Below are 15,888 nucleotides of genomic sequence, written 5' to 3' on the forward strand. Positions count from 1 at the left end.
TATAAGCTTTTGAAGATTCATTCTTAGCCCTTTCTTGTCTACAGAAATTTGGGCAGCATCTCTCCTATATATCCAACATCCCCGAGAATTAAACTCGGCCAAAATAGCAACAACTAACCCAACAACAACATCAACCACATCAACAATCGAATTAAAATGCATTCTAGCATGAATAGTATTACTTTCTTCATAATGTAATAACTTCCATTCTAACTTCACACTTTCAATCCAAGGTCAACGTTTTCATATTTATCTACAAATTCAAGGCCATTCAAATACAATTCGGACGCATTTCTCATTATCCCACAAAATATACAAAATTTCCATCAAACGATAATTCATCCCAAACTTCCACAAATGCAACAAAACTACAAAATTGCATTGTCATCTTCCAAGGTTATTAACAATAACATTAATTCACCCTTTAGACCCTTACTTTCATAATTACATAAAAACTATATTAAAACACCAAATTTCCCATAACAACATACATGCCAATTTCAATGCCGACTTGAGTCGTTAAGCCTTTATTTACGTCACAAAGGTCGCAACGACACAACTAACATGCTAAATAAATTTCATTTCATCTCTCCCCTTCATCACATGGCACACGGCCAAACACCTACTCACACACATACACGGCTATGCACACACACATCACAACTTCATAATTCTCATCTACTTCCAATCATTACAACATACATACCCATTCCATAACATAAAAACATAGAAATCTTACCTTCTTCTTCAAATTTCAACTTGCCGCAAATGTGGTTCTTTCACCAAACTAATTATACCACGTCAAAGAGCGTCTTGAGCTTGTTAAGAATTCAAGAAGAACAAGATGTTAGGATGAAGATTGGAGAACTAGAATTTTTTTTTTTTTTCTTTTCTCCCCTTGTTCGGCCGTCCCTCTCTCTCTCACTTGGCTTGCTTATTTTTTTCTTGAATGTTCTATGGATGAACATAGATAATTAGCCTCTTATACTAATTAGTCATGTGACTAATCACATGACTAATCTTCATGGGTTTGGGCCAAACCATGGCCGGCCACCCTCCAAATTTGGACCTCATTTTCCCCTTTTTTTTTTTTTTTTTTTGAGCCCAATTCATTATAAGTCTTATTTTGTAATTCCCGGAACTAATTTCCAAAATTTCAATTTTGCCCTTAGGCCTTCTCCGAAGTTTCCGCATCCATATTTCCACAAGTAACATCATACACACCAAATAAACTCAAAATATGACCCTATTCTTACAAGTCGCAATTATTTCCCAATTTCCCGAATATGCAAAAACACGGGATATAACACCCCTGCTGTAAATTAAAATATAATAAAACATAAAACATCTAATATACATTTTAATAAAGATTAAAAAAAACCAGTTAAATTTGAAAAATATAAACGTGGACACATGAAATGCTCAGATTTTATTAAGTCCTTTGGGATTATTCGCGGATGAAGCATTTACAAGTCTAATGAATATAGCAGTTATAATTGAACATACCATTACAATTGAACATACCATTACTCATCATGCTATTGGTTTTGCTCATCTGCCAAAGAATAATAGCAGGCATGCTATTAAATTATTATTTAATGAATTATATATTTTATCTATGGAAGTACGTATCATCATATTATATTAAAAGTGAAAAGTTTCAACCTTCAAAGTTGGATTATAATTTTGTCCCTTCAGTAAATTAAAATATGATAAAATATCTAGAGAAAAAGAAATCCTCCATTAAATAACTTTTGTTATACTAAAAGTAAATCAGTGAATTAGAAATGACGTGATAGCATTCAGACAATCAAAATTCATTGAATCCAATTGGGATTGGGAGCATTCATACCCTCAATTACATCCCGAAACTTTTCTTATCATGATTATGAGAGAATAAAGGTTTCTTCCCTCCTGTTCCTTAAGTTCTTTCTTATTTCATAAAAAGACACTTAATAATAAGATTTCATCTTTTAAGATTCTTTTTTATTTATTTGCAAAATTAGTATCATATCATCATATTATTATATAAATGGAAAGTTCCAAATCAAAATATTAAAAAAAATCAAAATAATCATCATACTTGTTCTAAAAGTGGGAGACTCCCCAAGTGAAAAATTGAATTACATAAATGTCCATTAAAAGTTGATTAGTCATTAAGAAATTACCTCATATTTAAATGATATACTTAGGACTTCTCTGATCACATTCTTTAACTGTATACGTTTTTTTACTTATTACTTCCCACTAAAAATCATCCGTTCATAGCCTTTTGACATGCTTTTTGTTCTTTTATAAAATGCACGATGTATTTTCTTTCATTTCAGTTTTACATTGTCTTCTTTTCTCCGATGAAAAAGTCACTGATCTTTTAGCTTTTGTTTTTCCTATTTGGCAACAGGTATATTATTAGCGCGGAAACAATAAAAAACACAGTAATTAACGTGGTTCGGATCAATGTGATCCTAGTCCAAGGAGAACGGCCGACACTTTTCTTATTATCAACGGAGAAAGCAAGTTACAAGATCAAATACTCTTAGGTTCTATGTTCTGTGCTTAATAAATCCTAGCTACTAGGTCTAATCCTTTCCTATAAAGGATCTAAATCTCAATCACACTCGAAAACCAACAAAGAAAAAAAGTTTCCTTTTATTTCTTTCCTCTTTTGAGTAAGAATTGGCTTGAATATCTTCTCAACTTCACAATCTCCACCTTGAGATGAATTTTGACGCTTCCATATGAACGTCATTCAGTCCAATGTCTCTAACCCTACGTGAGCTAACTTCGTGTAGGAAACAAGAGATACTAACCGAAATCTTATACATATTAGTAGCTCTACCTTGCCTGTCGTTCTTCATCCTGATGCATCAGTTAATGCGAACTCCTGCCAAATTCATACAGTGACTGAACTTGACAAGAGGAACCACTTTGGCCAACATATCCGATGCGTTGTCCTTTGTGTCAACCTTTAAGACCTTAACTATGCCTTGTTCAACAACATCACAAATAAAATGAAATCTGATATCAATGTGTTTGGTGCGATCATGAAATCTCTCATTTTTTTATCAAGTGAATAGCACTTTGGCTATCACATTTTAGAGTTGGTTCATGTAAAACCCTACTCAAGACACCAAACCTTTCAACCATATAGCCTCCTTTACTGCTTCTGCTGCTGCCATATATTCAGCTTCTGTTGTGGACAAAGCAACTATAGATTGGAGAGTTGCCTTCCAACTTATGGCACTACCTGCAAGAGTAAAGATATTTGCTTGCCTCTAGCATCAAAAGCAAGTACATCCTTAACTGCCTCTAGCATCAAAAGCCACAACATTTTATTTCCACTGATGAAAAAAGAATCATATAAAAAAAAATCTTCTTTAATATTTTAAATTTGCATGTGGTTTTGGGTCGGGTACGTTCTTTTTAATTAGGTTTGCATTTATTAGATTAAAAATAAAAATAAAAAATCATCGGAAGTTGGATTTTTCGGTGGATTGACTTTCGTGTTAGAAAATATTGTTAAGTAACTTTGGTAAAAATAGGTATAGTAATGTGATCATATATAAAATAAACCCTTGTGAAAATGATGTATATCTCTCATTGATATTTGCTTCTTCTATTAGCTGCTTCAGGCTATGAGGCGGTAGTCAAATGAAACTGGGGGAGACAACAATAACACCATTAACTGTGCGGCAACTTTGTGCTTCAGGACTGTTTGGCCTTTTACTGATAAATATAGACAAAATTTTGTTGCCTTATACTCCCTCCGTCCCAATTTATTTAACACTTCTTGCTTTTCGAGAGTTAAATAAATTGTTCTTTGACTGTATTTTTTTCATGTCTTTTAAATATTTTAAATTATTAATTATGGTCACTTATAATATTTGTTATCTAATTTTCAAATATGTAAATTTTATTTCGAAAAAATTAAAGATTCTATGTTCAAACACACTGTCAAAATTAAAAAGTTTGACTCTAAAAAAACGAAAAGTGTCAAATAATTTGGGGCAGAGGAGGTAGTTGGGTAAGATTGGTGTATGCCTTTATTGATAACTGATTTCACAGAGATACCCTGATTGGTGGTTTTTGTATTAGATGTTGAATTTATCAGCACAAGTTCGGGTGTCTTAGTATTTTAAAATCTTTTTGCGGTAAAAAGAGGAAAGAGGAACAAATGTTTTGCCGACAAAAAGAAGGGGAACAAATGTTTCATGCACAGGCCCTTTTTTCATAGGTCAATTGGGGATTGGTGGTCCTGACGATAATTTTATAGAGACAGCTCGATTAAATTCAATTTATTTATTTTTTGATTTAACTCTTTTTAATGTGGTTACTAAATTTAGCTCTGGACTGCATTTGCAAGTTGAAACAAGTTAGCGTACAATATGGAACTGTGTTATTGGTGGTCTATCCACATTTAGTACTTTTAGTCTGCAGTATACATATATTTCTATTCTCTCTCTCCACCTTTTTTTTTTTTTTAAAAAAAACCCATCCTCGTGTTGTTAGTAAAATATGAAAAATTGAAAAATTTTACCATGAGTGAGGCATAGATATGACATGGTGTGTGAGGGAGTATTTAATTCAAATAATAATAGGAGACCCACCACTTATCTCGTCAGTCATCAATCCTCTCCATTTCTTCCTCTGTTGTTTTCTCTCTCCTCTTTCCTCTTTTTTCTCATTTTTTGTTTTTCGTTAATTTTAAAATCAATTTTATTATACGCAGATCAAAATTCTTTTAAGATATTCTTCAATTTCATTGTTTAGTTTTCCAACTTTTTTTTTTTTTTTGGTATATATTCAATTCAAAATTTCTATACTCTGCACTTGAGAAATTCAAAAGTCTAAGTGTCATCAAAGTAGAGCCCGAATTTAGAGATGTGCAAAATCGGTTTAACCGATAAACTAAACTGGCAAAGTTTTAAACGCAACTGATTTGACCTTCCACATCTTTCACAGTTAATAAAAACTTAAAGATCGAAAACTAATTGGTAGCCCCATAAAAAATATGTTGCACAATAAACAAAAATTTTAACGTGAACGTTCGGTTAGACGTTAATTAATTAGAAGTTAGACAATTGCATCTGCTATTATATTGAAAATCAGTAGAGCTGTTTGATAAAATTGTAGTCCCATAAAAAAAAGTTATAATATCTTTTAAAATTCATTAACCCAATAACTCGATATCGGTAAAAAAAAATAACATTTTGAATAATTTTATAAGACAAAATTTTTTGTTCATTGTGCAGCATATTTTTTATGGGACTACCAATTTGTTTTTTGATTTTTAAGTTTTTATTAACTGTGGAAGGTCAAACCAGTTGTGTTTAGAATTTTGCTGGTTCAATTTATCGATTAAATTAATTTTTGCACACCTCTAAATTCGGGATATACTTTGATGACACATAAAATTTTGAATTGAATATATAACAAAAGAAAAAGTTGAAAACTAAATAATAAAATCATAGAATATCTTTAAAATAATTTGATATGCGTATAATAATATTGATTTTAAAATTAACGAAAAACAAAAAAATGAGAAAAAAGAGGAAAGAGGAGAGAGAAAACAAAAGAGGAAGAAATAGAGAAGATTGATGACTGATGAGATAAAGTGGTGGGTCCCATATTATTATTTGAATTAAATACTCCCTCACACACCATGTCATATATGTGTCTCACCCATGGTAAAAAGTATTTAATTCAAATAATAATAGGAGACCCACCACTTATCTCGTCAGTCATCAATCCTCTCCATTTCTTCCTCTGTTGTTTTCTCTCTCCTCTTTCCTCTTTTTTCTCATTTTTTATTTTTCGTTAATTTTAAAATCAATTTTATTATATGCAGATCAAAATTCTTTTAAGATATTCTTCGATTTCATTGTTTAGTTTTCCAACTTTTTTCTTTTGGTATATATTCAATTCAAAATTCCTATACTCTGCACTTGAGAAATTCAAAAGTCGAAGTGTCATCAAAGTAGAGCCCGAATTTAGAGATGTGCAAAATCGGTTTAACCGATAAACTAAACTGACAAAGTTTTAAACGCAACTGATTTGACCTTCCACATCTTTCACAGTTAATAAAAACTTAAAGATCGAAAACTAATTGGTAGCCCCATAAAAAATATGTTGCACAATAAACAAAAATTTTAACGTGAATATTCGGTTAGACGTTCATTAATTAGAAGTTAGACAATTGCATCTGCTATTATATTGAAAATCAGTAGAGCTGTTTGATAAAATTGTAGTCTCATAAAAAAAGTTATAATATCTTTTAAAATTCATTAACCCAATAACTCGATATTGGTAAAAAAAAAAATATTTTGAATAATTTTATAAGACAAATTTTTTTGTTCATTGTGCAAAGATATTTTTTATGGGACTACCAATTCGTTTTTCGACTTTTAAGTTTTTGTTAACTGTGGAAGGTCAAACCAGTTGTGTTTGAAACTTTGCTGGTTCAATTTATGGATTAAATCAATTTTTGCAACCTCTAAATTCGGGATATACTTTGATGACACATAAAATTTTGAATTTCTCGAGGGCATAATATAAAAATTTTGAATTGAATATATAACAAAAGAAAAAGTTGAAAACTAAATAATAAAATCATAAAATATCTTTAAAATAATTTGATATGCGTATAATAGTATTGATTTTAAAATTAACGAAAAACAAAAAATGAGAAAAAAGAGGAAAGAGGAGAGAGAAAACAAAAGAGGAAGAAATGGAGAAGATTAATGACTGATGAGATAAATTATTTGAATTAAATATTCCCTCACACACTATATCATATATGTGTCTCACTCATGATAAAATTTCTCGGAATAAATAGGATCTGGCTCACCTCCAGTACTTCGTTCCTCCATTTCCCCAAGTACAGCCTTAAAATTTGCCACTTGTCTCTTAAATAATCTAGCGGATCAGATCTATTTGACTAACCAAAAAAGTTTTAACCATGGTAAAATATTCTCTCTCCTCCAAGACCCAAATCCGGAAAAGTAGATCATAAGGATTGAGAAAGCTCCTTCGACTCCTGTGATCAAAGATTATATTAATTAATTTTTTGCTAGCTCAAACCAACACGGCTTTGCAACCATGGATTTCTCGGTCTTTATTTTTTTATGGTCGATTCTTGGGACTTCAAGCTCATTTTCCAATTGTTGCTTTTATCATTTCTTTCTCAGAAAAGAAAAGGTGGACCGTTGATTAGAAAAGTGGACAGGTGTTGCTCCTTTAAGGGTGCACTGGATGAAATGGAGGAGATCCCCAATGGAGGGGAGCCGAGTCCGAATAATAATCATTAAGAGTGTTTACCCCAAATTTGGATAATCAATTAAATTTATGAGTGAGGTATAGGATATGTGGTTAAACTTTAATTTATTCTTTGATTGAGAGAAAATGGAATAGAATCAACTATGAATGATCTAACTAGTAATTGATGGTATGCGCTAAACGTATATGCTTATATGTTGAATATTGTGTGATTGCACAAATCTAAAGATGAACACAATAAATTCGGACCAAAATCAGATATTGAGAGGGAGAGGTTTATATATATTTGCTATTACAAATGTTCTAGAACTCAAGAAGCCAACCCCTAAAAGTAGGGTAATGACCCCTATTTATAGGTTTGCCTCATGAGCTTCATACAACATAAGGCCCTAAAGAATAAAGAAAAATCCTAACATGGATAAGGTTGGTCGTACGATCTGACACCTGTACGATTGACAGTACAAAGTGGCAGAACGGTCTTGACGCGTGGCATTTGTGTAATAGATCATCCGAACTAACGGCCACGATCAACCGGACCAACGGCCAAGATCAGCTCGGCTATGGAGAAACTGGACCAAACGATGTCCTTCACTTTCTTTGGATCAAGCTCTCCTCCGATCCCAAAAGAATCTTCGTGCTCGTACTTGTTTCTTTCTTTCCTCGGTCACCGATCTCACCGGTCTAGCATATATCTAATTTTTACCGTATACAGATAGTCCCCACACTTTTCGGATCGTAGTATTATCGGAGTAACGGGAAGTGGATGAATCAAGGAACCGATAACTCCATTTGTCCGTTGTTATCTTTTCATTTTGGCGGGAACAGTTGCGTCACGTCTCTGTCATCGGCCACGTGTCTCATCCCGGATGGTTAGCACTGACAATCGCCGTCACGCACGTCGTTTTAAGTCACTTCTTATTAATTATGGGACACGTGGCGTTTTTCGATTTGTCGGGATCTGTAACCGCCTCGATCCCATGCTTATATAACGTCTTCCATTGCCTCATTTTTCCATTTTTACGATCCACTTCACTCTCAATTTTCAGTACTTCATCTTCTCCATTTCATTTCTTTACTTCTCCCTTTTATTCCTTTCCATTTCATCACTTATAATCACCCTTCAACTCACATTTCTTGTTGATTCGCTGCTTATACTACGTGAAAAGAGATAATTCTGCCAACTTCTCTACTAGTTGTTTTTGTAAGTGTTGCTGCTTCTTCTCCTTACTCTTCACTACTTCGAGTCCTTACTTGACTGTTCCCTCACTTCTATTTTCAACTTCCCTTCGAATTCACCAAATCTCTTTTTTTTCGTAATCTCCAAATGTCTGCTAACACCGAAACCACTTCCCATGATGTTCCCTCGGTTTTATCTCAAGGAACCGAGCCAACTTCACAACCTAAGGGAAAAATCACCTTCGAGCCCACTGCGTTGTACATTGTACCGTCCAAACCCAATTATAATAAAGACTTTGAGGTTGAAAAACCTTCTCTGGTATCCGATAGAGGATTTGATGTGAGACGATACCCCTCATCCATCACCGAGGACAAACTCGACTTAGTCCGGACTGATTGTGGATGGGACAACCTTCCGATCCACGTTTTTGTCCCCGAGCCAGATGAATCAGTCACCGACCATCAGGAGGGCTTCTTATATGTTTACACTTACCCTTTCACCCTCAAGTCGACCCCCAATCGATCCAGTCATTTTGGAGATGTGCAAGACTTACAATGTGACCCTGGTCCAGATTGGTCCGATTGTCTGGAGGACCGTGGCATGCCTCCGGCTGTTGGCTGATAATTAGAGGAAGGAGTTCACGCTTGCTCACTTCATCCGATTATATTCCCCCAGGTTATTTCGGGGTGGTGTAATAAAGCTTGATAAGCGTAACTGGAACCCTATCTTTTCGAAGATGGATGAAGATAGAGACCGGGATTAGCTGGAGCGTTATGTCCGGGTCAGGACCGCGGACATCATTCCGGCCAATTACATGCCTTCTCCGGAGAAATGGAATGATAACCATAAGTCTCGATTATTTTAATAATTGATTTCGAATGCTTTATCAAACATTAGCCTTTTCACATTCTCACTACTTGTCTTCTTTATACCAGCCGTGGCTTGAATACCTCCGGCTGTCTGGAACATCAACGAGTGGGTTACTGCTCTCCTCAGTCAACATACCCATGAAGCACGGATGTGGGGACACCTGCCACGTGGCCGATGGGTCGCCCAGAACTGCGGTAATACTATGCTTCTATCCGTATTCATTGCATCTTCTACCCTTCTGTAACATCGTCGATTTTCAGGTTTACCTAAGGGCTCAGTGGATCCAAGGCCGGAGTCAGCAGCTGAACCCGCAATGTCAGCACCCGAGTTTGATCCAGCGGGTGCATCCCGTATCCTTGCTGCCGCCGCCAAGAGAAAAAGGCCCTCAGACAAAGGGCAGAAATCGAAGAAGAGGGCGAGGAGCGTCGTTAGGACTTTAAGGGATGAAACAGAGCCCGAGTTCCTCGTTCGGAGGATCAGTGTGGCCCCTTTCGTGGCTCCCATTCCGGAGGAGGGTCTCACCGTCTCACCATTTTCTTCAGCTGGGGAAGGACCTTCAGTTCCGGCATTACACACAGGTGGGGAAGAAATTCATTACCCGACTCCTGTAAGGTCGATTGAATTCTTTGATATTTCAGATGATGCTTCTTCCGAAAAAACCCCCCTGCAAAGGACAAGAAGACCCGGGAAGGCAGCTGCTGCCGAAGCTGGTCAAAGAACTGAGCAGGCCCCCGAGAGCGAAGCTCCAACAGCCGTTAGCCCGTTGCCCGACTATGAGACTGCTGCAACTTCGGAGATCTCTGCCTTTGCCGAAGCTGATGAAGCCGCTCCGACTTCTCCAACTCCGGCTTCAAGGTCGGATGAGTTTGAGGACATGTTCTCGGACACTACTCCTACAACCAGCTTAGCTTCTGGCTTCGGACATCTCCCGATCCCTCGAGCCACGAGGGCGGCTAGCCGGACCACCGAGACTGGAGATAGGGATAGCCTTGTGCGTGTCTTCCCAGCCCCAAGCGTGGAACCCCGGAGGACCAGATCGGCCGTAATTACCGTTCCCGAGGATTGTAGCTTTCTGTCTCGCCCGGTGGGAGTAGCAAGATACCTAAGGCCGCTCGTGTCCGACTCGGACAAACGGAAGATGAATGGAGTCCCCTGGCAGTGTCTCATTAACGAGGGCATGTACACGAGCAATCGAGTAAGTTAATCACAGTCCATCCTTTGCATAATTCATTGAGAATTTTAGTTTTTCTCTTATCCGAGTTTTAACTTTTTCAGAGTGTAGTGCTTGTTAACGAAGCCTTCGTCCGTGCTCAACAAGAGGTCGACGATCTCAAGGGCTAGCTGGATTCCCAAGGTCGAGAAACGGAGAAGTTTCAGCACCTCTTGCAGCTGAAGGAGGATGAGCTGAACCGAGCAGTTACTCTTTCCAACATCCAACCTGAGCTCGATGCGACGAAGGCCGAAAACCTTCGATTAAAGGATGAGCTGGTCGAGATGGTCGAAAAGAACCGGTTACTAGAAGCGGACAAAGTCGGCCTTAGCCAGGACAATGCTCTTTTTCCTCTAGATTCGGTGAGCTCGAAACCACCATCTCTCAACTCCGAGGGGAGCTGGATTCGGTCAAGTCCGATGCTACGAGCATGGCCGAGAGGCAACAGTTGCTTGAATCTGAGAGTGCCCGGTACAAAGAGAGTATAAGGGTATTTGAGAAGAAGGCGGAGAAGAGGACCCAAATATGTGATGATCTAAAAACCAAACTCGAAGAAACGGTTGATGCTAATGACTTTCTTAAGGCCGAACTCGAGTCAGCCACTCAAATGCAAAAGGTCCTCGAAGAAGATCGGGATGTTCTGGTGGAAAAGCTAGCCCAGGCCGAGGCCGATTTGAAAGAAGCCCTTAAGAGCGTGGAGGCTGCCGAGGCTCAGACTACTATTGCTATTGAGTATGAAAAGTGAAAGTCTCGGAGGATCACCCTTGAGCAAGCCGGGCATGGATTTGTGGATATTCTGGCCCTGATACTCGAGGCTAAAAGAGTCGAGGAAGAGGCTAAGGGTGCCCTCGGGACTGACTCTGACGACTCCGAGCGGACAGTGTCCAAACACTCCAGATCCAGCCATGCCGGATAGATTAGGGTCTGTACTTAGCCTTTTATTTTTTTGCCTTTGAAACGGTTTCCGATGTAAAAACCTTTGTATAAATGGAACATGCATTTTTCTTGATTTTCTTTATTCTTGTTTGAATGTCGGTTATGACTTTTGCTCGAATTATCAGTCCGTTTTAAGGATAAGCAGACTCGGAGTCATTATTCCGCCTTGTGCCTGAATTTTGGCTTTTTCTATTCGTCCGGTACGTTTTGTCCCGGAATTTGATCGAGTTTTTGCCCGTGGGACTTATCTTATGCTTTGTGAATTCAGACGTCTCCGAATCACGACGGGCATTTTTAGGGCCGGTATTTTTCGGCTATTTTTTAGGGCCAGTGTTTTTCAGCTATTTTTTAGGACCGGTATTTTCGGACACCTGAATCTCAGTCTTAGCTAAATTTTGATGTAACAGTCCCCGTTTGAGGGGTTAACGATTTTGGCTCAGTTCACTATGACCTTGTTGCCTTTGTCGAATTTCGACCGTAGTGCCCGAAATAGGGTATATGAATGAAGCAATGCCGAAATACGGCGATAATCATCGGGGTAGGGTATTTTAACAAGAAGACATCCGAGATATCGCTATCCGAACTTTCGATGATTTTTGTGTTGCAAGTATTTGTACAAGATATGAGAATTTTGTTTCCTTTTGCTTTTGCCGTAGCAAATACTAAATGGATACGATTCATTCTGATCGTTTGGTCCTTACATCGAAACCTAATGCAAAAGGTCCGATCTTGGTTTTTCCGTAGCAAATACTGAGTGGACACGATTCATTCTGATCGTTTGGTCCCCACATCGAAACCTAATATAAAAGGTCCGATTTTGGTTTGTTGAGCTCCTCCGATTTTCGCTAACCGGGGTAAACTTCGATGTGGGTATAATAGTTCCCTAGCGCTTATCCGAGCTGCAAGATCGGGTAAGCGCTATTAAGTCCCCATTCATAGGGTGTGATCCCGAGTTTCCGGGCGTTTGTCCTTGTCTTCATCGAGTAACACGTTGTACTTGTTGCCTCATTAAAAATTGTCGGAAAACTCATTTTAGGACAAAATTGTACTAAGGAAAAGAGTGCAACACGTGTTTTCAGATCTAGATTCTAACTTTATCCGGTGCTTGACTTCCTGCAAAAAAGAAAGGTTAATAGAAAAACACTAGGAGTCCATACCTTAGCAAATGAGTATCTTTTTAAATGAGCCACATTCCAGTTATTGCGCAACCGTTGCCCGTCCATGGATTCCAACTGATACAATCCTTTGCCCGTTACCTCAGTTATCTTGTACGGTCCTTCCCAGTTCGGACCCAGTTTTCCTTCGTTGGGATTCTTGGTGTTCAGGGTAACTTTTCTAAGCACCAAGTCCCCAACTTGGAAATGCCGAAAATTGGCTCTTCGATTGTATTACCTTTCCATTCTCTATTTCTGGGCTGCAATACGGACCAATGCGTTTTCGCGAAGTTCATCCGTGAGGTCGAGTTTTACGGCCATGGCCTCCTCGTTCGACTCCTCGGTGGTATAGTTGAACCGGAGACTCAGCTCACCGACTTCTACGGGAATGAGGGCTTCGACCCCGTAGACCAACGAGAAAGGAGTTTCTCTCGTGTTTGATTTCGATGTGGTTCTGTAAGCCCACAATACCTACGGTAATACTTCCCTCCAGTGATGCTTCGAGTCTTTTCCTCAGATTTTGAATTATTGTTTTGTTCGTGGATTCCGCCTGTCTGTTCGCACACGGGTGATATGGAGTTGCTATAATTTTCTTGATCTTCAACCCTTCGAGGAAATCGTTGGCTTTGCTGCCCATGAACTGGGGACCGTTATCACAAGTTATCTCGGCAGGGATTAAAAACGACGTATGTGGTCCCGCGTATGAAGTCAATGATCTCCTTTTCTCTAATTTTTTCGAAGGCTTGTGCTTCAACCCATTTGGAGAAATAGTCAGTCATAAACAAAATAAATCGGGCCTTACCTGGTGCCCATGGCAATTGACCAACAATGTCCATTCCCCACTTCATGAAAGGCCAACGTGACATAACCGAATACAGCAACTCTCCGGGCTGATGAATCACCGGGGCATGTCTTTGATATGCGTCGCATTTTCGGACAAAATTCTTCGAATCTTTCTCCATCCGATTCCAGTAATAACCGGCTCTGATAATCTTTCGGACCAGGGCTTCAGCACCGGAGTGGTTGCCGCAGGTCCCCTCGTGCACCTCTCTCATGACATATTCCGTTTCTCCGGGACCCAAACACTTGTCCAGGGGTCCGAAGAAAGACCGTCGATACAGTTGGCCGTCTACCAAGAAGAAACGCGCAGCTTTTGTCCTTAGTGACCGTGATTCTTTTGGGTCACTCGGGAGCGTTCCATCTCGCAAGTAATCGATATATTTGTTGCGCCAATCCCAAGTTAAACCCATTGTGTTTATTTTGACATGTCCGTTCTCTATCGCCGTATTCATCAAGTGCACCATAGTCCCGGGGTTGATTTCTTCCCCTTCGATCGAAGATCCCAAATTGGCCAATGCATCGGCTTCGCTATTCTGCTCCCTCAGTAGATGTTGCATGATCCATTCTTTAAACCGGTGTAGTATCACTTGGATTTCTTCCAGATACCTCTGCATCCGTTCGTCCTTGACCTCCAAGACGCCGTTCACCTGGTTTATGACCAAGAGAGAATCGCACTTCGCCTCGATTATTTTGGCCCCCATACTCCGAGCTAATTCCAAACCTGCAATCATAGCCTCATACTCGACTTCATTGTTAGTCAATTTAACAGTTCTAATGGATTGTCGAACGGCATCCTCGGCCGGGGTTTTAAGAAAGATTCCTAGCTCGGAACCTTTGAGGTTCGAGGCTCCGTCCGTGTGTAGCGACCAAATACCCGAGGCTTTTCCCAGGTTAGCAGAAGTTCTTTCTCAACCTCGGGGACCATAGCCAAGGTGAAATCCGCCATAAAATCGGCCAAGATCTGGGACTTGATGGCCGTTCGAGGTTTGTATTCGATATCATATCCGCTAATTTCTACGGCCCATTTAGTTAGTGTACCCGATAATTTCTATTTGTGCATGATGTTTTTAATGGGTAAGTAGTCACTACACATATCGGATAGCATTGAAAGCATGGCTTGAGTTTTCTAGAAGCGCTTACCAATGCCAATGCCAATTTTTCCAAGTGGGGATAACGGGTCTCCGCATCCCCCAAAGTTCTACTTACATAATAAATAGAAAATTGCGTACCTGATTCTTCTCGGACCAAAATGCTACTTACCGCTACCTCGGAGACAGCAAGGTAGAGAAAAAGCTGCTCGTCCGCTTTTGATGTGTGCAATAGCGGTGGGCTGGACAAGTGTCTTTTTAATTCTTGTAAAGCTCTTTGACACTCCGATGTCCAAACGAAGTCGTTCTTCTTCCTCAGTAAGGAGAAGAAGCGGTGACTCTTGTTCGAGAGCCTCAATATGAAACGACTTAGCGCCGCTATCCTTTCGGTGAGCCTCTGCACTCTTTTGACGTTATTCACTACCTCGATATCCTCGATGGCCTTGATCTTGTCTGGGTTGATTTCAATCCCCCCTTGATCTTGTCTGAGTTGATTTCAATCCCCAGGTTTGACACCATGAAACCCAAAAAAATTACCGGACCTGACACCGAAGGCACATTTTTTTGGGTTGAGCTTCATGTTATACTTGCCGAGTACATCGAAGGTTTCCTGCAAATGCTTTAAATGGTCCTCTGTTTCCAGGGACTTGACCGTCATGTCGTCAATATAAACTTCTATTATTTTTCCTATTTGTTCTTCGAACATCCCATTAACTAGGCGTTGGTAAGTTGCACCGGCATTTTTTAATCCAAAAGGCATGACATTATAACAGTAAGTCCCATATCGGGTAATAAAGGATGTTTTCTCTTGGTCCTCCGGGTGCATCCGGATTTGGTTATTCCCGGAGTAGGCATCGAGAAAACTTAACATCTCAAGCTCGGCCGTCGGATCGATCATTCTATCGATGTGAGGCAACGAAAATGAATCCTTCGAGCATGCTTTGTTTAGATCCTTATAATCAATGCACATTCGAAATTTATTACCTTTTTTTGGCAGCACCACTTCGTTTGCTAGCCAATCCGGGTATTTTACCTCTCGGATAGAACCTATTTTTAAAAGCTTCGTTACCTCGTCCTTTATGAATGTATGTTTTGCCTCTGCCATGGGCCTTCTCTTCTGCTTCACCGGGGGAAACCTCCTGTCTAAGCTGAGCTTGTGAGTTGTTACTTCCGGTGGCACACCTATCATATCTATTTGGGACCATGCAAGGCAATCGGCATTAGCTCGAAAAAATTCAATTAACTTGTTCCTGAGCTCCGAGGTTAACCCCGTGCCCAGGTTTACCTTTCTGTCCGGTAGATATTCGAGCAAGATGATCTGCTGCAGCTCTTATATTG

General features: G+C 39.1%; 1 protein-coding gene across 1 annotated transcript; it reads left to right on the forward strand.

Annotated features, from left to right (window-relative positions):
* The first annotated feature begins 7,310 nt into the window (after positions 1 to 7,310).
* LOC132060290 (uncharacterized) lies at positions 7,311 to 12,565 on the forward strand. The gene is made up of 3 exons (XM_059453250.1): positions 7,311 to 9,516; positions 9,583 to 10,517; positions 10,598 to 12,565. Exons 1-3 carry the CDS (start codon positions 9,471 to 9,473, stop codon positions 10,661 to 10,663), a joined length of 1,047 nt encoding a protein of 348 aa, XP_059309233.1. The 5' UTR covers positions 7,311 to 9,470; the 3' UTR covers positions 10,664 to 12,565.
* Positions 12,566 to 15,888: the final 3,323 nt, after the last annotated feature.

This window comes from Lycium ferocissimum, chromosome 6, assembly GCF_029784015.1.
Source record: "Lycium ferocissimum isolate CSIRO_LF1 chromosome 6, AGI_CSIRO_Lferr_CH_V1, whole genome shotgun sequence".
In the NCBI taxonomy this organism is placed as follows: Eukaryota; Viridiplantae; Streptophyta; class Magnoliopsida; order Solanales; family Solanaceae; genus Lycium; species Lycium ferocissimum.

Coding starts and splice junctions, on each gene's coding strand:
- LOC132060290 (XM_059453250.1), top strand. CDS start 9,471: ATGTGGGGACACCTGCCACGTGGCCGATGGGTCGCCCAGAACTGCG. Junction 9,517..9,582: donor ATGGGTCGCCCAGAACTGCG/GTAATACTATGC, acceptor GTCGATTTTCAG/GTTTACCTAAGGGCTCAGTG. Junction 10,518..10,597: donor GCATGTACACGAGCAATCGA/GTAAGTTAATCA, acceptor TAACTTTTTCAG/AGTGTAGTGCTTGTTAACGA.